This window comes from Salmo trutta, chromosome 39, assembly GCF_901001165.1.
Source record: "Salmo trutta chromosome 39, fSalTru1.1, whole genome shotgun sequence".
Lineage (NCBI taxonomy): Eukaryota > Metazoa > Chordata > Actinopteri > Salmoniformes > Salmonidae > Salmo > Salmo trutta.
Window position 1 is genome coordinate 10,023,838 of NC_042995.1, and position 23,888 is coordinate 10,047,725.

Consider the following 23,888-nt stretch of genomic DNA (forward strand, 5'->3'; position numbering starts at 1 on the left):
AAGCCCTGACCTCAATCCGATAGAAAATTTGTGGACAGAGCTGAAAAAGCGTGTGCGAGCAAGGAGGCCTACAAACCTGACTCTCTCTCAGGAGGAATGGGCCAAAATTCGCCCAACTTATTGTGGGAAGCTTGTGGAAGGCTACCTGAAACGTTTGACCCAAGTTAAACAATTTAAAGGCAATGCTACCAAATACTAATTGAGTGTATGTAAACTTCTGACCCACTGGGAATATGATGAAAGAAATGAAAGCTAAAATAAATCATTCTCTCTGCTATTATTCTGACATTTCACATTCTTAAAATAAAGTGGTGATCCTAACTGACTTAAAACAGAGAATATTTACTAGGATTAAATGTCAGCAATTGTGAAAAACTAAGTTTTTAAATGTATTTGGCTAAGGTGTATGTAAACTTCCATCTTCATCTGTAGTCTACCTGACCCTGGCAAATGGGTTCCAGAACGAAAGACTACAAAACTGAGAGGTGCTGGAGGATCCGGCTCAAATTAAGCACCGCCCTTCTCATAATGGGGTAGGGCCATCCCAAGGATCCCTGAATGCATGGACGATTGCACTGAAGATAGACCACAACCAGTCGTTTCCGATGGGGAACAGATGAGTTATAGCGGGCAGAGCCAAGCACCAGCTACCGAGATCCAATTTGGCGCGTTCTAGCACACATCTGCATATTTCTGTTAGGCACCGCCTCCTCTGTGAAGCACTTGTGTGCAATAACTCAATTCGCCTTTACATTCCTTCTAAACAACGCAATTAAAAAAAATAATTTTGCGAAGGGTAAAGTCTACAAAACTTAGTCCACTCTGTTCATAACAGATTTTAGTTTTGGGAACAGAAAATTGTATTAAGATCAGATGTTTCATTGATTAGAACATTTGCAGAATGTCGGCCAAAATCCATCTCGTTCCATCTTCTCCCACTGCTGGCCAGCGGGCTTCCTCTCTCTACGATATTTGGCAGTGAGTGGAAACGCAAAGCGAATGCTTCACATTTATACATCCGGTGAAATATCTGTCTCATTGTTCTATCTGTGGCTGCACTGTGGTAGTGGGGAAACAGGACGTTTTGGGCAGGCACACACCATTCTTCAGAATAAAGTGCAACAACTGTGATGTTAAGAAGATAACATTTGTGTCCTTTTATATTTATTACTACAGATGTGTAGTAGCAGGTTTAAACTTCCTAATATCAAAAGAACATGTCATACCATGCTAGGTAACATCCGTGAAGGTATTATCACGTTTGGTAAAGGGTTGATTTGTTATTTTTGGGTCAAACCAAGTGAAGAACGTGATAACTATTTTACAAGTCACATAGCTAGAGACTTTGGGTTTGTCTGAATGGATGTACATAATTTTCTCAAGGTAATTTCAAATTATCAATTTATTTGAGATTTCTGAGTTCGTTTTGCATGTTATTGGTTTTGTGTAAAATTCACAAGCTGGGAAAACTGCGGCGCCCACTCTGTCTGCGTCAAAGAGAGACAATTTTATGTAGTAATATTCAGACACATTCCGTTTCTATCTTTGTCTATAAATGTTAATATGGTGTGAAAGGGAAATACAATTGCTTTTTGATTGAAATAATACATTGAAGACAAGGTTATTCAGGAAAATAGTACATAGTGCTGCCTAAAACATACTGGAACCTTGTACTAAATGGTTTTTGAGGAATTTATGAATTTTTGTAAATCCAAGAAATCTACTATAGGTTAAGTTTAGTTACGTTGTGTAGCGTGTACTTTGTCTAATTTGAATGAATTCATTTTTTGTTGTCAATGCTTACCTACCTGATCTATTGACATGAGATGGACAGGAGCTCACTGGAGCTGAGAACCGACACCTCAATTTTCTACTGTTTGAGCTCATGTTCTTCTTATAGAATATTACCTCAACAGTATTGTGGAGCTCCTGCATCTAAATATAAACACTACCGCCACCCAAAATGAGTATCGACAACTATTTCAGTCCAAGTCAAGCACTGATTTAGATAATTGAACAAGAAAAAATACAATGTATTTTAATAGAAAATAAAGAATGTGCCAGAACTGTCAAGACAATAACTTTTTATGTCTGTTTCTCATTGTTACTACAGGACGACTAGAAGTAAATCTGAGGCCGGTAACATCAATAGTGAGGACAAACCCAGCCTGTCTGTCTTCTTCCACACTGAGTCCAAACCTACAGTCACTGGGTCCTGATTGTGACAGTGGAGCCCAGTTTGCACTGCAGGATCCAGAGATGGCATCAGTGAAGCTGGAAGACTGCAGTCAAACACTGGAGCTGAATGTCAACATTAAAGATGATGAAGAAGAGGAGGAGAAGTTTGGGAAATCTGTTTCTCATGGTAAGAGCAGGTTCTATCTATCTGATTTTGTTGTTCGTTCCAACTTCCTACTGTGCAGGAAAAGTTGCAGTAGAACTGTTTCATGATTAACTGTTTCAATGAGAAGGTAGATGTTATTTTATGCTACTCAGACTTGCATACCAGTATTGTCAGCATTTGTTTTATTCATTGGGTTATCTGGAGTGATCAGAGAGTAGACTAAAGAAGTGAAGTAGACAAACTGCCAGTGTTTTAAAGTTTTATGAAATTACTCTCCTTTTTTTAACCTTTATTTATCTAGGCAAGTCAGTTAACCTCTCTGCACTAGGTGGGACGCTACCGTCCCACCTGGCCAACATCCGGTGAAATTGCAGACCGCCAAATTCAAATTACAGAAATAGTCATAATAAACTTTCATGAAAATACAAGTGTTATATATCAGCTTAAAGATTAACTTCTTGTTAATCCAGCCACTTTGTGAAATCTGACAAAGGCTTTTCGGCGAAAGCATACCATGCGACTATCTAAGGACAGCGCCCCGCTTACAAAAGCTTACAAACATTTTCCAACCAATTAGAGGAGTCACGGAAGTCAGAAATAGCGATGAAATGAATCACTTACCTTTTGAAGATCTTCATCTGGTTGCAATCATAAGGCTCCCAGCTACACAATACATGGTTGTTTTGTTCGATAAAGTCCCTCTTTATATCCAAAAAACTCAAACAAGCCTGAAACCATGTCTAAAGACTGACATCTAGTGGAAGCCATAGGAACTGCAATCGGGCCCTAACCCATGACATAATTAATAGGCTGTCAATGGAAAACCACTCACATCAAAAAGATCCCACTTCCTGGATGGATTTTCCTAGGGTTTTCGGCTGCCATATCAGTTCTGTTATACTCACAGACATTATTTTAACAGTTTTGGAAACTTTAGAGTTTTCTATCCAATACTACCAATTATATGCATATCCTAGCTTCTGGGCCTGAGTAACAGGTTTACTTTGGGTACCTCATTCATCCAAACTTCTGAATACTGCCCCCTAGACCGAAGAAGTTAAGAACAAATTATTATTTACATTGACGGCCTACCCCTGGCCAAACCCGGACGATGCTGGGCCAATTGTGTGCCACCCTATGGGACTCCCAGTTACGGTCAGATGTGATACAGCCTGGTTACTAACCCTTGTGATAGTGACTGGAGGATGATATGATGATAATATTTATGATGATATTTTCATGACTTTTACCCACTTTTAGAATAGTTTTATTCGCTTTTGTATTGTACAGCCTACTGATATGAATACGTATGTCACCCGGTACAGCCAGAAGAGGACTGGCCACCCCTTTGGGCCTGTTTCCTCTCTACGTTTCTTCCTAGGTTCCTTCTTGCTGGGAAGTTTTTTATGGCCACTTTGCTTCTACACCTGCATTGCTTGCTCTTTGGGGATTGAGGCTGGGTTACTGTAAAGCACTTTGTGAAAACTTCTGATGTAATAAGGGCTACATAAAATACATGTGATTGACATGTATATCACACCAATTGACTGGTTCTTCTGATGTTGTTCACACAGGAGACCGTGTTGAGACATTCTCTACATCTAGAGAGCAACAGCAGGAAGATCACAGAGCTAAGAGGTCTCATCACTGCCCACATTGTGAGGAGATTTTCCCAATTCTATCAAAACTAGAAATACACCTAAAAATACACAAAGGAGATAATCAGTATTCCTATACTGACGGTGGGAAGAATTTCACATCATCAAAGGCTCTGACAGTTCATCAGAGAGTGCAGACAAGAGAGAAGACTTACTCCTGCTCTGACTGTGTAAAATGCTTCACAACATCAACTTGGCTAAAAGTTCATCAGAGAACACACACAGGAGAGAAGCCTTACTCCTGCTCTGATTGTATAAAATGCTTCACAACATCAGCTAAACTAAAAGTTCATCAGAGAACACACACAGGAGAGAAGCCTTACTTCTGCTCTGCCTGTGCGGCGAGTTTCTCTCTAATGTGCAACTTAAAACGACATGAACGTATACACACAGAGAAGCTTTACTCCTGCTCTGACTGTGCGGCAAGTTTCTCTCTACTGTGCAAATTAAAACGACATGAATGCATACACACAGGAGAGAAGCCTTACTCCTGCTCTGACTGTGGAAAGAGTTTCTCTCGACTGGGCCACTTAAAAACACATCAACAAAAACATACAGGAGAGAAGCCTTACTCCTGCTCTGACTGTGGAAAGAGTTTCTCTATACTGGGCCACTTAAAAATTCACCAACATATACATACTGGAGAGAAGCCTTACTCCTGCTCTGACTGTGGAAAGAGTTTCTCTCGACTAGGCCTCTTAAAAACACACGAACAAAAACATACAGGAGAGAAGCCTTACTCCTGCTCTGACTGTGTAAAATGCTTCACAACATCAACTGAGCTAAAACTTCATCAAAGAACACACACAGGAGAGAGGCCATACTCTTGCTCTAACTGTGTAAAATGCTTCCCAACATCATCTAGGCTAAAAGTTCATCAGAGAACACACACAGGAGAGAAGCCTTACATCTGCTCTGACTGTGCGGCGAGTTTCTCTCTACTGTGCAACTTAAAACGACATGAAAGTATACACACGGGAGAGAAGCCTTACTCCTGCTCTGACTGTGCGGCGAGTTTCTCTCTACTGTGCAACTTAAAACGACATGAACGTATACACACAGGAGAGAAGCCTTATCACTGCACTGACTGTGAGAAGAGATTCTACAGATTGAGCCATTTAAAAAGACACCAATGTATACATAAAGGAGAGAAGCCTCATCAGTTCTCTCAGACCAGCTAAGATTAGACACTCCACTTAATTATCATGTCATTAAATAATTGGCAATGTTGAATTGGATCAAATGAAGAAAGCGTAGAACACTCTATTGTAATCCTTTAGTTTCTCACTGTGAGAGAACTGTACAGAGGAAAGGGAGCGTTATAGAATGTTTGCCTCCCTTTACTTTACTGATTAGTGTGCACCTTGTCAGTTTTGTTGAGTTTTGTTAGTTTCTACTGTAAAGATATTGAGATTAATTTAGGGTTGAATATCCTCTGTGAGATGTCTCACAATGGAGTCTGATGGTTTACTGGGTATTACTGCTTCCCTCTGCAGTTTTCTGTGGGATTGAGCTGGTAGACACAACATACAGTGGGGGAAAAAAGTATTTAGTCAGCCACCAATTGTGCAAGTTTTCCCACTTAAAAAGATGAGAGAGGCCTGTAATTTTCATCATAGGTACACGTCAGCTATGACAGACAAAGTGAGAGAAAAAAAATCCAGAAAATCACATTGTAGGATTTTTTATGAATTTATTTGCAAATTATGATGGAAAATAAGTATTTGGTCACCTACAAACAAGCAAGATTTCTGGCTCTCACAGACCTGTAACTTCTTCTTTAAGAGGCTCCTCTGTCCTCCACTCGTTACCTGTATTAATGGCACCTGTTTGAACGTGTTATCAGTATAAAAGACACCTGTCCACAACCTCAAACAGTCACACTCCAAACTCCACTATGGCCAAGACCAAAGAGCTGTCAAAGGACACCAGAAACAAAATTGTAGACCTGCACCAGGCTGGGAAGACTGAATCTGCAATAGGTAAGCAGCTTGGTTTGAAGAAATCAACTGTGGGAGCAATTATTAGGAAATGGAAGACATACAAGACCACTGATAATCTCCCTCGATCTGGGGCTCCACGCAAGATCTCACCCCGTGGGGTCAAAATTATCACAAGAACGGTGAGCAAAAATCCCAGAAGCACACGGGGGGACCTAGTGAATGACCTGCAGAGAGCTGGGACCAAAGTAACAAAGCCTACCATCAGTAACACACTACGCCGCCAGGGACTCAAATCCTGCAGTGCCAGACGTGTCCCCCTGCTTATTAAGCCAGTACATGTCCAGGCCCGTCTGAAGTTTGCTAGAGAGCATTTGGATGATGCAGAAGAGGATTGGGAGAATGTCATATGGTCAGATGAAACCAAAATATAACTTTTTGGTAAAAACTCAACTCGTCGTGTTTGGAGGACAAAGAATGCTGAGTTGCATCCAAAGAACACCATACCTACTGTGAAGCATGGGGGTGGAAACATCATGCTTTGTGGCTGTTTTTCTGCAAAGGGACCAGGACGACTGATCCGTGTAAAGGAAAGAATGAATGGGGCCATGTATCGTGAGATTTTGAGTGAAAACCTCCTTCCATCAGCAAGGGCATTGAAGATGAAACATGGCTGGGTCTTTCATGACAATGATCCCAAACACACCGCCCGGGCAACAAAGGAGTGGCTTCGTAAGAAGCATTTCAAGGTCCTGGAGTGGCCTAGCCAGTCTCCAGATCTCAACCCCATAGAAAATCTTTGGAGGGAGTTGAAAGTCAGTGTTGTCCAGCGACAGCCCCAAAACATCACTGCTCTAGAGGAGATCTGCATGGCGGAATGGGCCAAAATACCAGCAACAGTGTGTGAAAACCTTGTGAAGACTTACAGAAAACGTTTGACCTGTGTCATTGCCAACAAAGGGTATATAACAAAGTATTGAGATAGACTTTTGTTATTGACCAAATACTTATTTTCCACCATAATTTGCAAATAAATTCATAAAAAATCCTACAATGTGATTTTCTGGATTTTTTTCTCATTTTGTCTGTCATAGTTGAAGTGTACCTATGATGAAACTTACAGGCCTCTCTCATCTTTTTAAGTGGGAGAACTTGCACAATTGGTGGCTGACTAAATACTTTTTTCCCCCACTGTACTCTGAGTGTACAAAACATTAAGGACACCATGACATAGACTGACCAGGAGAATCCAGGGGAAAAGCTATGATCCTTAATAATGTAGTTGTGGTGTATTTATTATGGATCCCCATTAGCTTTCAGTAGAAAACAAGATACTGTGGTTGCAGAGGGCTAAGGAATGAAAACACTGGAAAATTGGGAACATATTGCCTGGTCTGATGAATCCCTGTTCCTGTTGTTTCACGCTGATGGGAGGACTAGGGTATGGAGGAAACTACGAGTACATGCATTGGAAAAATTACCTAACTGTCATACTTGAGTAAAAGTAATGATACATTAATAGAAAATTACTCAAGTGAAAGTCGCACATTAAAATACTACTTGAGTAAAAGTATTTGGTTGTAAGTATACTTAGGTATCAAAAGTAGAAGTATGAATAATTTCAAATTCCTTAAATTAAGCAAACCAGATCGCACAATCGTCTTGTTTTTTTAAATATATTACAGATAGCCAGGGGCACACTCCAACACTCAGACATCATTTACAAATGGAGCATTTGTGTTTAGTGAGTCTGCCAGATCAGAGGCAGTAGGGGAGGACCAGGGATCTTAATAAGTGTGTGAATTGGACCATTTTCTGTCCTGCTAATCATAAAAAATGTAACTAGTACTTTTGGGTTTCAGGGAAAATGTATGGAGTAAAAAATATTTTCTTTTCTTTAGGAATGTAGTGAAATAAAAGTTATAAACAATATAAATAGTAAAGTACAGATATGCCCAAAAAACTGCTAAAGTAGTCTTTACACCACTGCCTGCATCCATGCCGTGTGTCAGCATTGCAGGGTGGTGGTGTGATGTGTGTTTTCAGGGAACAGATTGGGCCCCTTGATAAAAGTTGCACAATGTTTGAATGCCACAGGATGTCTAAATAATCCTTGCCAATCAGATGCATCCCTTCACGGCAGCAGTGTATCCTTCTGCAAAGGGATCTTTCAGCAGGATTATGCCCCATGGTACAAGGCTTGTCCAGGAATGGTTCCAAGAACATGACAGTGAAATCAGCTTACTGCAGTGGCCTGCCGAGTCACCAGATCTCAATCCAATTGTGCATCTGTGGGAGGAGATGGAACAAGCTATTCAGAGTTGATCCACTCCCAGGCAACTTGACACAATTGTAGGAAGCATTGGAGTCAACATGGACCAGCATCCCTGTGGAACGCTCTCAACACCTTGGACAGTCCATGTCCTGACGAATTGAGGCTGTTCTGAGGATAAAGGGGGTGCAACTTAATATTAGGAAGATGTTTCTAATGTTTTGTACACAGTGAATATCAGATAAAGATGGTGTGATGATTAGTTTTCAGCATTAGTTTGGGTGGATTATTTTATATTACTAAACAACTATTGTTTAATGATAAACAGGCTATGAATCGACTACTTGTGTTTATTAAATTGTATTTTAATACTAGATTCATTATTTTAGTCATTGATGAATGTATTTGAATAACTGTATTGAAGGTAATTGATCTGGTGGCAGGTAGCTAGCGGTTAAGAGTGTTGGGCCAGTAACTGAAAGGTCGCTGGTTTGAATCATTTACATTTACGTCATTTAGCAGACGCTCTTATCCAGAGCGACTTACAAATTGAATCCTGAGCCGACTAGGTGGAAAATCTGGCATTGTGCCCTTGATCAAGCCAATTAACATTTATTTGTCCTGTAAATTGCTCTGGATAAAAACATCTGCTAAATGACAAGAATGTAATGAAAAATAATGTTTGAACATTCATTTTTGCTGGGCAACCTCTTCTTCTCTTGTGTATAATTAAATTAAATAAACTGAAGTGAAATACTGTATATACAATATACAACATTACCACTTTGTTTACCCTGGTCAGAGGGACAGGACCATAGTAAGCTAGACTATGTAGCTGCTGTTGTTAGTAGCCTACAGTTTCCATGCAATACAGCATGTCAGATCACTAATGATTAGGTGTACAGGCTGCTACATTTATACAAGAGTTTCTGCTTGTGTCTGTCAGGAGTGATGTGTTATCAGGATTGTTAAATAACTACTGGAGGGAAGTGGAGAGCCGCCTTGACCTTTGTGCCCGGCCCGCCCGACATGGTAAAGCGACGCAAAGTGCATGCCGCAGCACTCCAATGTGAAGAACAGCCCTTACGGGGAATGGTAGTGACCAAAAAAACTATGTTTTTCATTGTACTAGGCCTAGGAACATAGAAGAAACTGACAGATGTCATTATAGCCCAGATCTAAAGCTGCACTGGGAATGGAATACATTGAATACATTCAGCAGGGTGGAAATGATCACAGTAAAACAAGATTTAAATGTATTTTCGGAAGGACTGTGGTCACTATTCATGTAATACATTAAATATATACATCAGACGGTATTGGGGAGCTATTTCATAGGGTTTTCACAGGTACATTATTTTCCCATTTAAATCTTTGACCAACCAACCCTATGCTTGGTGGGACTGTTATGGTCAGAGCAGACCATCTGATATGCCCTTAAATAGTGTAATATGATATATTGCCAATATACCACGACTAAGGGCTGTGTCCAGGCACTCCGCTTTGCAACCTGGGATTCAAATGTAAAAGGACCAGTGCTTCTACAGTGAAACACGTCTTTGCCGTTTGTTTCCTCTTCTGAGTGCACTGGTGGGCAACAACATTTCAATAAACAGAGCCAATGAGTCCTTCAAATGTAGCACTATATCCACACGTTTGAATTATCTGAATGATAGTGAATGGGGAGATTGAATTAAGCAATAAGGCCCGAGGAGGTGTGATATATGGCCAATATACCACGGCTAAGAGCTGTTATTATGCACGAAGCAAAGCGGAGTGCCTGGACACAGCCCTTAGTCGTGGTATATTGGCAATACATCACAAACCCCGGATTTGCCTTATTGCTATTATAAACTGGTTACCAACGTTATTAGAGCAGTAAGAATAAATGTTTTGTCATACCCAGCTAATCAGCATTCAGGGCTTGAACCACCCAGTTTATAATTTACATTATACAATGTGGGTTGGTAACTAGGTTTGGCCTCCAGTCAATTTAATGCTGAGTTTGTAGCTAGTCTGCAGGCCAGAACATAACTAGCCTATAGCTGCCCAATTCATAGTCCTACACAGTGTAGGCTACACTACACATTTAACATGTGGTTAGTGGGCTAATCAATTCAATGACCATAACATAATAATGTTGATCTGATTACAGTGGTAAAATCACCAATGTCTATATTAATAGTCCTACCTGTTCTGTTACAATATATTCATCGTATTTCTCCAATGCCAAACCAGTGTGTCTTGTTTGTAACGAGACTGTCGCTGTTTGCAAAGAATTCAATCTGAGATGTCATTATGAATCTAAGCATGGTACTTTCAGAAGTAGATGTTCCACCCCAGACATGAGGCTGAAGTCTGACGCAGAAAGGAAGGTGGGCCTAAGGAGTGAACACCCTGTGTGTTTTACAGTGGTGATTTTAGCGTGTACATTTTTTATTATTATTTAACCTTTATTTAACTAGGCGGTTCTTATCGACTTACACAAATCCACAAGGAGTCAGTAGAAACCATATTTGTTTAAGCAAGTCAGTCATATCAGCAGTAACTGAGGCTGAATTAACTGTTTAGCTGCCAGGTGAGACTCCGGTGGCTGATAGCCAGATGTAGCGGTGGTAAGGATTCACTCCATGGTGCTGAAAGGAAAGCTCAAGCTTTATGTTGGACTAAGTAAAATTCTATAACAAATGGTTTAATTGAGCTGTTCTTGCCACAATATGGACTTGGTCTTTTACCAAATAGGCCTATATTCTGTACACCACCCCTACCTTGTCACAACACAACTGATTGGCTCAAACACATTAAGAAGGAAAGAAATTCCACAAATTCATACACATGTTAATTGAAATGCATTACATGAAGCTGGTTGAGAGAATGCCACGAGTGTGCAAAGCTGTCATCAAGGCAAAGGGTGGCTACTATTTTGATTTGTTTAACACTTTTTTTTGGTTAATACATTATTCCGTATGTGCTATTTCATAGTTTTGATGTCTTCACTATTATTCTACAATGTAGAAAAAAGTAAAAATAAAGAAAAACCCTTAAATGAGTAGGTGTGTCCAAACTGTTGGCTGGTACTGTATGTATTCATATCAGAACAACACAAAAGGGGAATACAACTATTCTAAAAGTGGGTAAGAGTTGAAAGCTAAAAAGGGGAGTGTTATCCTCCACTCACTATCACAAGGGTTAGTAACTACACAAACTCATTTCATATCATCCTCCACTCACTATCACAAGGGTTAGTAACTACACAAACTCATTTCATATCATCCTCCAATCACTATCACAAGGGTTAGTAACTACACAAACTCATTTCATATCATCCTCCTCTCACTATCACAAGGGTTAGTAACTACACAGACTCATTTCATATCATCCTCCACTCACTATCATAAGGGTTAGTAACTACACAGACTCATTTCATATCATCCTCCTCTCACTATCACAAGGGTTAGTAACTACACAGACTCATTTCATATCATCCTCCACTCACTATCACAAGGGTTAGTAACTACACAGACTAATTTCATATCATCCTCCTCTCACTATCACAAGGGTTAGTAACTACACAGACTCATTTCATATCATCCTCTCAATATCACAAGGGTTAGTAACTACACAGACTCATTTCATATCATCCTCCTCTCACTATCACAAGGGTTAGAAACTATAGACTCATTTCATATCATCCTCCACTCACTATCACAAGGGTTAGTAACTACACAGACTCATTTCATATCATCCTCCACTCACTATCACAAGGGTTAGTAACTACACAGACTCATTTCATATCATCCTCCACTCACTATCAGTTAGAAACTACAGACTCATTTCATATAACTTTTTAAAAAATAACAGCGTTTTATTAGGTACCAAAGTCCAGAGACAATATTTCCCATTCAATTCGAGAATTACCCACTATCTATCTATTGGGGAATGGAACCAGAGAGGAAGCTTGTGTTACCTTTCTCACACCACTACAGTATTCATTTCAACAGACCTTTTCCATGGCCCTTTGTTAGAGTTCAATATATACCCAGGACTATATTGAGGGTCAGACTGTTGTGATGCCCAGTTGATTATGTAAATAGTCTTCTAGAACTCTGGTATTGATGGTCCATTTGAGGGTGAGTCATTGATATGAATGTTCAGAGTGAAAGAGCTGTGAACTCACCTGTGATGGCCCACATCTACCACAACCTTTCCTATTGTGTTAGTCAGCACCACAGCATTTTAGGAAGCCATTGTTCAAAATGTGTTCATACACTCCGTAACAATGGGAGGGCGTGTAGCATGCACAGGGGAGGACCAGGAGGTTCTCAGACTTCTATTTAGAACTGGGATCCTATCCAGAGTTGACAGATTAACAGTGAGGACAAACCCAGCCTGCCTCTCTCCTTCCACATTCCAAACCTACAGTCACTGGGTCCTGATTGTGACAGTGGAGCCTAGTTTGCACTGCAGGATCCAGAGATGGCATCAGTAGACAGGTTTCCATTGGCCTATGTTTATTTGACTATTTTTTATTATTTTAAATCTGGAAAACATTGAAGAACCACAGTGCAATGATGTGAAGGTGTAAGAATGGTGCTGCGAAGATCAGGTATTTGTATTTATTAGGGATCCCTATTAGCTGCTGCAAAGGTGATATAAATGGTGTTATATAAAGGTGGTATAAAAGGTGTTACATCTCCAGTTTAATAAAGGTGTTATATCTGGAGTTTAATAAAGGTGTTATATAAAGGTGGTATAAAAGGTGTTATATCTCCAGTTTAATAAAGGTGTTATATCTGGAGTTTAATAAAGGTGGTATAAAAGGTGTTATATCTGGAGTTGAATAAAGGTGTTATATAAAGGTGGTATAAAAGGTGTTATAGCTGGAGTTTAATAAAGGTGTTATATCTGGAGTTTAATAAAGGTGGTATAAAAGGTGTTATATCTGGAGTTGAATAAAGGTGTTATATAAAAGTGGTATGAAGGAAAAAGGAAACCGCACACTGCTCTTGATAGTATCACTGATATTTAATAAGGTTACGTATCGGCCTCACGGCCTTCGTCAGAGCTTTTGTGAATTTTCTGAAATTAGCACCCTTATGTAGACCTAGCCCCACCCACATCCGTTCCACACATCGAAAGGGGTTGGAGACAAAGGAAAAACAAATAAGTGCTACCAAATATAACAATATGCATTTCATAAATATTACAAAAGTGTATAAATAACACGTATTAAACACGTCTGTTAAACAACAATGAGGACATGGACCTACCGAGCAAGTTTTCATTAATCATTGGGTACATCGTACGAAAAACATCAGAGTAATCTTAAATAGGCACATAATTCATGTTCAAATTCACAACATAACATACATAGGCATTTCATCATTAAGTCCTTTAGGAAATAATGTCTGGAGGGTGAAAATCCAAATAAATGACATTATTACGTGTTCCACCACCCATGTTATTTACATTATTAAATGTCCATCTGGGCTCTGCTATGTCGGTAAAACATCCCGCTCTCTCAAACAGAGAATTAGTGAACATAAAAGTTAAATCAGGAGAAACGACAGGGATTATCCAGTCGCAGTACATTTTAATGACCTGAAGCATGACATTTCTACCTTTAGATTTTGTGGCATAGAGAAAGTTAAGATATCAGATAGGGGAGGTGATATTAATAATACTCTGAGTAAAAGACAATGTTTTGAGATTTTCACCCTCCAGACATTATTTCCTAAAAGACTTATAAAACAACAGATTAAACAGTGAACTATGTTTGTACTGAATGAGCTAAAGATAAAACAGTACATCATATGACATCCCTACACCACCACATCTCCACAACACAAAATGTTCAATACCACCATACAACAATATCACAATGTGTGCTTATGCATGTGTCTGTACCTTTGTGTGTGTCTCTTCACAGTCCCCGTTGTTCCATAAGGTGGTATTTTTACCTGCTTTTTAAATCTGATTCTACTGCTGGCATCAGTTACCTGATGTGGAATAGAGTTCCATGTAGTCATGGCTCTATGTAGTACTGTGCGCCTCCTAAAGTCTGTTCTGGACTTGGGGATTGTGAAGAGACCTCCGGTGGCATGTCTTGTGGTGTATTCATGGGTTTCCAAGCTGTGTGCTAGTATTTTAAACAGACAGCTCGGTACATTCTGCTTGTCAACAGCTCTTAAAAAAACAAGTAATGATGAAGTCAATCTCTCTTCCACTTTGAGCCATGAGAGATTGACATGCATGTCATTAATGTTAGCTCTCCGTGTACTTTTAAGAGCCAGCCATGCTGCCCTGTTCTGAGCCAACTGCAATTTTCCAAAGTCCCTCTTTGTGGCACCTGACCACACTACTGAACAGTAGTCTAGGTGTGATAAAACGAGGGACCTGCCTTGTTGATAGTGTTGTTAAGAAGGCAGAGTAACGCTTTATTATGGACAGACTTCTCCCCATCTTAGCTACTGTTGTATCAATATGTTTTGACCATCACAGTTTACAACCCAGGGTTACTCCAAGCAGTTTAGTCACCTCAACTTGCTCAATTTCCACATTATTCATAACGAGACGTAGTTGAGCCACATACGTTTTTCCAGCAGCAGACTATGATTGATAATGTCAAAAGCTGCACTGAAGTCTAACAAGACAGCCCCCACAATCATTTTATCATCAATTTCTCTCAGCCAATCATCAGTAATTTGTGTAAGTGTTGAGTGTCGAGTGTCCTTCTCAAACATAATTTTTTCCAGAAGTTTGTTGACAGGCTGATTGGTTGGCTATTTGAGTCAATAAAGGGAGCTTTACTATTCTTTGGTAGCAGAATGACTTTATCTTCCCTCCAGGCCTGAGGGCACACACTTTCTAGTAGGCTTAAATTGACGATGTGGAAACATCATCTGCTATTATCCTCAGTCATTTTCCATCTCGATTTTTTTAACCTTTATTTGATGAGGCAAGTCAGTTAAGAACAAATTCTTATTTACAATGACGGCCTATTGGGGTCATTGTGGGTTAACTGCCCTGTTCAGAACAACAGATTTTTACCTTGTCAGCTCAGGGATTTGATTCAGCAACCTTCCAGTTACTGGCCCCACTAGGCTACCTGCCGCCCCTAGATTATCAGACCCCAGTGGCTTCTCATTGTTGAAAGACAACAATCGTTTTTTTCACCTCTTCCACACTGACTTTACGGAATTCAAAAGTACATTTCTTGTCTTTCAGAATTTGGTCAGATATACTTGGATATGTAGTGTCAGCGTTTGTTGCTGGCATGTCATCCCTAAGTTTGCTTATCTTGGCAATATCAGTGGGTTTTGTGATAAATGAGCCACCTGATTCAATGTATGAAGGAGCCAAGTTGACTTTTTCCCCCCAGAATTTTGTTTAATGTGCTCCAACGCTTTTTACTATCATTCTTTATATAATTTATCTTTGTTTCATAGTATAGTTTATTTTTATTTAATTTAGTCATTTCTTAATTTGCAGTACGTTTACCAATCAGTTGTGCAGACAGACTTATTTACCATACCTTTTACCTCATCCCTCTCAACCATACAATGTTTTAATTCCTCATCAATACAAGGAGATTTAACAGTTTTTACAGTAATTTCCTTAGTAGGTGCGTGCTTATTAGTAACTGGAAAAATCAATTTCATAAATGTGTCAAGTGCAGCATCTGGTTGCTCCTCATTACACACCACAGACCAGAAAATATTCTAGAAATAGCATCACACAATCAACATCTTGATCAACTCTATGCAAAGGAGATGTGTCCTGCAGGAGGCTACGACACCTTCTCATGTAATGTGGTAGGGCCTTCCCAAGGATCCGGAATGCACGGACGGTGTTAGTGGGGGAACAGGAAGTTCCGGGAAGGCGCCCACCATTCTTCAGTATAAAGAAATCGCCAGAACGATGCGGTGTAGAAGATAACCTTCGTGTCCGTTTCTATTTATTACTACAAGTATGTAATAGCACGTTTAAACTTTATAATATCGAAAGAATATGTCATACCATTTTAGGTAATACATCCGTTAAGGTATTATCACGTTTGGTAAAGGTTTGATGTGTTTTTGTGTCAAGCTGGTGAAGAACGTGATAACTATTTTACAAGTTACATAGTTAGAGCCGTTGGGGTTTGTCAGAGTGGATGTACATCATTTTCTCAAGGTCATTTCATAAAGAATATATTTACTTGAGATTTCTGAATTCGTGTTGCAAGTTATTGGTTTTGTGTAAAATTCACGAGCTGGTAAAATGGCGGCACCACTCGGTCTGCGTCAACGGATTTCTTTATTTTTTTATTGCAACAATAATAACAATATTACACATCAGTACAGCGACATTCCTGTGAATACAATGAAATGTAAAGTCCAGGCAGTGAGGGTGCAGCAGAGAGAGAGGGGGTTGCACTACTGTTTTGGATCTAAATGTAATGATTATCAGTTTTCTACATGTGTACTAATATTCAGAGACATTCAGTTGTTTCTATCTTTATCTAGAAATGTTACTATGGTGTGAACAGACATACTATTGGTTTTGATTGAAATAATACAGTGAAGACAAGGTTATTCAGGAAAATAGTACATAGTGCTGCCTAAAACAAACGGTAACCTTGTACTAAATGTTTTTTGAGTCATTTATGCATTTGTGAATTCAGGAAATCTACTATAGTTGAGTGCACTTAAGTTGTGTAGTCTGATTTAAAGTGTATACATTGTCTAATGTGAATCGGAGTTATTGAAATTAGATCAGTGCTTGACTTGGACAGGAGCTCACCAAAGCTGAGTACCGTCACTTCAAATTTCTACTGTTTGAGCTCATGTTCCTCTTATAGAATATTAGCTTTACAGTATTGTGGAGCTCCTGCACCAAAATATAAAGTGTTTTTTGAGGATAAAGAAAGTGCCTGAACTGTCAATACTAACTTTTGTGTCCGTTTCTCTTTATTACTACTGGCCGACTCAGAGTAAGTCTGAGGCCGGTAACATCAACAGTGAGGACAAACCCAGCCCTCCTCTCTCCTTCCACACTGAGTCCAAACCTACAGTCACTGGGTCCTGATTGTGACAGTGGAGCCCAGTTTGCACTGCAGGATCCAGAGATGGCATCAGTGAAGCTGGAAGACTGCAGTCAAACACTGGAGCTGAATGTCAACATTAAAGATGAAGAAGAGGAGGAGAAGATTGGGAAATCTGTTAATCATGGTAAGAGCAGGTTCTATCTAACTAAGTTTGTTGTTCGTTCCAACTTCCCACTGTGTATGAGAAGTTGCAGTAGAACTGTTTCATGATGAACTGTTACAATGAGAAGGTAGATGTTATTTCATGCTACTGAGACTTGCATGGTTTGACACCAGTATTGCCAGCATTTGTTTTATTCACTGGGCTATCAGGAGTGATCACTAAATAATTGAAGTAGTGTTTTAAAGTTCTATGAAATGAGTCTGTGTAGATACTAACCCTTGTGATAGTGAGTAGAGGATGACACTCCCCATCTTACCCACTTTTAGAATAGTTTTATTCCTCTTTTGTATTGCACAGCCTTCTTATATGAATACATACAGTGCATTCGGGAAAGTATTCAGACCCCTTGACTTTTTCCACATTTTGTTATGTTACAGCCTTATTATAAAATGTATTAAATTTAAAAAATGACACAGGTTTTTTAGAAATGTTTGTACATGTATTAAAAATTCTAAACAAAAATACCTTATTTACATAAGTATTCAGGCCCTTTGCGCTGAGACTCGACATTGAGCTCAGGTGCATCCTGTTTCCATTGATCATCCTTGAGATGTTTCTACAACTTGATTGAGAGTCCACCTGTGGTAAATTACATTGATTGGACATGATTTAGAAAGGCACACACCTGTCTATATAAGGTCCCACATTTGACAGTACATGTCAGAGTGAAAACCAAGCCATGAGGTCGAAGGACTTGTCCGTAGAGCTCCATGAAAGGATTATGTCGAGGTACAGATCTGGGGAAGGGTACCAAAACATTTAAAAATAAAAAGTGTGATATGTAGGTTACTCTAGGAACTACAGCCAATATTCACATAAAAAAATAGAGAATATACAGATTTACAGTTCCAATGCTTCTACAATATCACCGGTTTCCAAAAACTCACAAAACAGATCCCAAATATTATTAAACTCTGGGGCTTTCTTTTTAACTATATAAGTACATTTTTCAAGAGCCAGGCTTGACGTTAATTATTTTAACCAATGACCAAGTGAGGGAACTGACATACTTCCTGTGGAGAGCAATTAAACGTCTAGCTTGTAATAGACAGAGGTCAAACATTTTGTTTTTTCTCTTATGTAAAGAGATATTCTCTGGGTAAAGATTTAGGAGGCATAGTTTAGGGATTAGTGGTATTGGGGTACAGGTAATCTAAGAGATATAACGCAGTACTGAGCTCTCAGCACATTCCTCCAGGCAATGATACAAGGTGCCTAAATGCGTGTTACATTTAACACACAGGTCACAACCATTTTCACAGGTCTGGGGTATTAGGGTCAAATTTGTGGAGCTTAACAAGGGTGATATACAGTTGAAGTCGGAAGTTTACATACTTAGGTTGGAGTCATTGAAACTCGTTTTTCCACCACTCCACAAATTTCTTGTAAAAAAAAAACTATCGTTTTGGCAAGTCGGTTAGGACATCTACTTTGTGCATGACACAAGACATTTTTCCAACAATTGTTTACAGACAGATTATTTAACTTAGAATTCACTGTATCACAATTCCAGTGGGTCAGAAGTTTACATACACTAAGTTGACTGTGCCTTTAAACAGCTTGGGTGTCTCGGTTAAGGAGACAGTGGAATGGGGTTCAGTGTTTTACTGTTAGGATAGATGTATTTTTTGTTTGCTCCAACAGATCTTTACATATTTTTCTCACAACAAAATATTCCTGCATTCCTTGTGGTTACTAAACATATTTTAGATATGCCTTTATGCTATAGCTTATTCCATGTTTACATCTTGGTTAAATGACTTCAAATGCAAAACTGAAATGTACTTTATGGAATGTCTGTGGAGTTTGTAAACTATCCAAGTTTAAACAGGTTATTACTAGGCTTAACAACTTCATCTATTGTGATCCTAGAAGAAACTCACTTGTTGAAGGCTGAGCTACTGAAAGTATGCAGGAGATGGCAAGTAATAGCATCCTGTTTCTCCTCATTCTCATGATGTTATGGTTTTAATTCACAAATCTGTTCTGTTTCAAGTGGATAATATTATAACTGATACATCTGGTAGATACAATTTCATACAGGAAACTCTTTTGAATGAGCATATTAATCTGGTTAATGTTTATGGTCCTAATGATGATGATCTTTGCTTTATCTTGGCCAAGTCGCAGTTGTAAATGAGAACTTGTTCTCAACTAGCTTACCTGGTTAAATAAAGGTGGGAAAAAAATAAATTTGGTGGACGACTGATCCGTTAAAGGGATCAGTCTAACCTAAGCGACTAAACAAAACGGTGCCTCCTGCCTTCTCTCGGCCGTTACTCCTCACGAACAAAACAAAAGGCATATCTAGCAAGATGTTATGTAAAATATCACATAGTATTTGTTTGAAAAGAAGCAAAGAATAGCTCCACCTAAAACAGTGGTAGTGGCCAGACAGAAGCCACTCCTCAGTAAAAGGCACATGACAGCCCGCTTGGAGTTTTCCAAAAGGCACCTAAAGGACTCTGACCATGAGAAACAAGATTCTCTGGTCTGATGAAACCAAGATTGAACTCTTTGGCCTGAATGCCAAGCGTCACGTCTGGAGGAAACCTGGCACCATTCCTACGGTGTAGCATGGTGGTGGCAGCATCATGCTGTGGGCATGTTTTTCAGCAGCAGAGACTGGGAGACTAGTCAGGATCGAGGGAAAGATGAACGGAGCAAAGTACAGAGCTCCTTGATGAAAACCTGCTCTAGAGCACTCAGGACCTCATACTGGGGCGACGGTTCACCTTCCAACAGGACGACGACCCTAAGCACACAGCCAGGACAACGCAGGAGTGGCTTCGGGACAAGTCTCTGAATGTCCTTGAGTGGCCCAGCCAGAGCCCAGACTTGAACCCAATCGAACATCTCTGGGGAGACCTGAAAATAGCTGTGCAGTGACACATCCAACCTGACGGAGCTTGAGAGGATCTGCAGATCCGAATGGGAGAAACTCCCCAAATACAGGTGTGCCAAGCTTGTAGCATCATTCCCAAGAAGACTCGAGGCTGTAATCGCTGCCAAAGGTGCTTCAACAAAGTACTAAGTAAAGGGTCTGAATACTTATGTAAATGTCATATTTCTGTTTTTTATTTGTATTCAGTTAGCAAGAGATTGTCATAAAACCTAACAGGGAAATGGTTCCTTTCATTTTAGAAACACTTAAAATAAGGATTGTGTTTTGTGTAGGCTTACCCTGGTGTGATGTTTTGATAACCCTGTAAATTTCTCTCAGACAAGTTGACTTGTATCAATATATTCCGCTTTATTTCCTCTCAGATTATAAAACTCTAATTAGCATCAAAGTAGACATCATGGAAAATAACATCACTGCATCACTGTAGCATATTTATACATTACTAAATTTAACTAACATTAGTTCACCCAGAGATCCTTTGCCTAGATTCAGCACTCTTGTCCAGATCATCATGGCATTTGTAGTTCTTTATGATAGCCACATTAGCAGCTAATTAACATTTCATTTTTGTTGTTGGTAAAAGCAGGCGACTATATTGATACCTCACTGCCCTTATTTTAAGTGTTTCTAAAAATCCTCTATGAGAAAAGTGAATGGTGGAAAAATAATTGGAACCATTTTCTTGTTTGACTGATATGTTTTTTATGGGTATTTTTGATTTATTCTACGGTACTCTATTGGTATGCAGCTACCCAAAGCTAGAGGGGTGTGGATGAGCTGAGACAATTTTTTTGGCGAACAAGGAAAAAAAGTGGAATGGGGGATTGCACAAGCCTTCTGGAAGATCTGATGAAGGAGAAGATGGTGGACAAGGAAAAAAAGGAGAAAGGTGGAATATGTTTTGAGTGAATATGTAATGGAGGATCACACAGAACTTTTAGAAGAGCTACAGGAGGAAAGTGAACGTGATGAGTGAGGATGAATTTACTGCAATGGCCGGTGCAATGATGACCCTCTAGATGGAGCTGAGTGTAGAGGGAAGCAGTGTGGTGAGGAAGGAGCTGAATGTAGAGGGAAGCAGTGTGGTGAGGAAGGAGCTGAGTGTAGAGGGAAGCAGTGTGGTGAGGAAGGAGCTGAATGTAGAGGGAAGCAGTGTGGTGAGGAAGGAGCTGAATGTAGAGGGAAGCAGTGTGGTGAGGAAGGAGCTGAGTGTAGAGGGAAGCAGTGTGGTGAGGAAGGAGCTGAATGTAGAGGGAAGCAGTGTTGTGAGGAAGGAGCTGAATGTAGAGGGAAGCAGTGTGGTGAGGAAGGAGCTGAATGTAGAGGGAAGCAATGTGGTGAGGAAGGAGCTGAATGTAGAGGGAAGCAGTGTGGTGAGGAAGGAGCTGAATGTAGAGGGAAGCAGTGTGGTGAGGAAGGAGCTGAGTGTAGAGGGAAGCAGTGTGGTGAGGAAGGAGCTGAATGTAGAGGGAAGCAGTGTGGTGAGGAAGGAGCTGAGTGTAGAGGGAAGCAGTGTGGTGAGGAAGGAGCTGCATGTAGAGGGAAGCAGTGTGGTGAGGAAGGAGCTGAGTGTAGAGGGAAGCAGTGTGGTGAGGAAGGAGCTGAATGTAGAGGGAAGCAGTGTGGTGAGGAAGGAGCTGAATGTAGAGGGAAGTTGAGTTGATGAAAGTAACTGAGTGGACTCATATTGATTGATTGTTTCTCCTCTGTCCAGAGGAAGCGGGCGCTCCGGATTATGCGATTAGGAACAAGAACTGTGACTCGACTTGCTCTACAGAACAGGGCGGCATTGAAAGGAGTGATAATTGGGATTAGGTTTAAGTGTTAAGGAGGAGCAGTTGAAATGGAATATTCCAGGTGTTTGTGATGCCCGCCGTTTGGTGAGACATAGATCCGGTGTAGAGCCTTGGGAGTTTTGATGCAGAGTCTCTGCCAGAAAGGTAAAGGTAGGAAGTGTCAGTTATCACGTGGGCGCTTTTGTTCCGTAAATACTACAGTGTTTTAGGTGTCAGGTTTATGGGCCTGTTGCAGCAGTGTGTAGGCATGAGAATAAGGAATGTGTGGTATCGTGGAGAAAGTTCTGTTTATTAGTTGTGGGGGGGCCAATGGGGCTGGAGATCTGAGGTGTCAGGTGAGAGAAAGGCAGATTGAGGTTGCCAGGGTTACAGTAGTACAGAAAGTGTTGTATATCGATGCAGTAAAGAGAGTGGTAGAGGAAGATGGGTACAGGGTAAGTGATCTTGAGAGGAAGTGGTCTGGCGTAGGACTAGATAGGGTTAAATAGTGAAATGGGGTGGTGGGTTTTTGTCGTGGAAAATCACCACATAGGGACTAAGTGAAACTTAAATGAATCGTTCTTTATTATCAGCAAGCTGGAGAGGTTCCAACAAACCTAAAGCACCATAGTACACGTCGGTCTGGAGCTCTGCCGGGGCAGTCCTGTTAGTTCTCCTATATACTGCTTAGACAAGTTATATTTGTATGATTTAGCTTATTCATCATTAATGTTTGGTTCCTGCATGTGACCAACCAGTACCTCATGAGGCTTCTTCTCTCCAAGCTGAGACCTTGAAACTGAGAGATCCCTTTTGGTAAATAAAAGCTGAAATAAATCACTCTCTCTACTGTTATTCTGACATTAAAACATTCTTAAAATAAAGTGGTGATCTTAACTGACCTAAGACAGGGAATCTTTACTGGGATTAAATGTCAGGAATTGTGAAAAACTGAGTTTAAATATATTTTGCTAAGGAGTATGTAAACTTCCGACATTAACTGTATGTGAATTTGTGAAATCTACTATAGGTTAACTGCACTTACCTTACTTACCTAATTTAAAGAGTCTACTTTGTCTAATTTGGATGAATTAATGTTTTATTGTCAATGCTTACCTACCTGATCTATTGAAATGAGTATCAGCACCTCACATTTCTACTGTTTGAGCTACATTTACATTTTAGTCATTTAGCAGACGCTCTTATCCAGAGCGACTTACAGTAGTGAATGCATACATTTCATTATTTTTATTTTTTTTCCGCACTGGTCCCCCGTGGGAATCAAACCCACAACCCTGGCATTGCAAACACCATGCTCTACCAACTGAGCTCAACATGAGCTCACGCTCATGTTCCTCTAATAGAATATTAGCTCAACAGTATTGTGGAGCTCCTGCACCTAAATATAAACAGTACCGGTAGCTATTTCAGTCCAAGTCGTGTGGTGAATTAGATAATTGAACAAGAAGAAATGTATAATATATTTTTAGAGAATAAAGTGTCGGAACTGTCAAGACAATAACTTGTCTGTTTCTCATTGTTACTACAGGCCGACTCAGATTAAGTGTGAGTCCGGTAACATCAACAGTGAGGACAAACCCAGCCTGCCTCTCTCCTTCTACACTGAGTGCAAACCTACAGTCACTGGGTCCTGATTGTGACAGTGGAGCGCAGTTTGCATTGCAGGATCCAGAGATGGCATCAGTGAAGCTGGAAGACTGCAGTCAAACACTGGAGCTGAAT

General features: G+C 40.0%; 3 protein-coding genes and 1 long non-coding RNA gene across 12 annotated transcripts in view; 3 read left to right on the top strand and 1 right to left on the bottom strand.

Moving 5' to 3' along the window:
• LOC115179515 (zinc finger protein OZF) overlaps positions 1-23,888 on the top strand; it is a 919,448-nt gene that overhangs the window by 239,252 nt on the left and 656,308 nt on the right. The window lies entirely within an intron of this gene.
• Positions 1-23,888, bottom strand: part of LOC115179511 (zinc finger protein 665) — a 514,676-nt gene that overhangs the window by 191,938 nt on the left and 298,850 nt on the right. The window lies entirely within an intron of this gene.
• LOC115179513 (zinc finger protein 501-like) lies at positions 868-5,249 on the top strand. 2 transcript variants are annotated; one of them, XM_029741111.1, is made up of 3 exons: positions 868-2,365; positions 3,919-4,591; positions 4,760-5,249. In XM_029741111.1, exons 1-3 carry the CDS (start codon positions 2,056-2,058, stop codon positions 5,181-5,183), a joined length of 1,407 nt encoding a protein of 468 aa, XP_029596971.1. In that variant the 5' UTR covers positions 868-2,055; the 3' UTR covers positions 5,184-5,249. The 2 variants fall into 2 exon arrangements, with proteins under 2 accessions (XP_029596971.1, XP_029596970.1); XM_029741110.1 differs by having other exon boundaries at positions 869-2,365; positions 3,919-5,249.
• LOC115179590 (uncharacterized) lies at positions 12,930-13,185 on the top strand. Its single transcript, XR_003872968.1, has 2 exons — positions 12,930-12,961; positions 12,999-13,185. It is a non-coding gene; the product is annotated as an uncharacterized LOC115179590 (long non-coding RNA).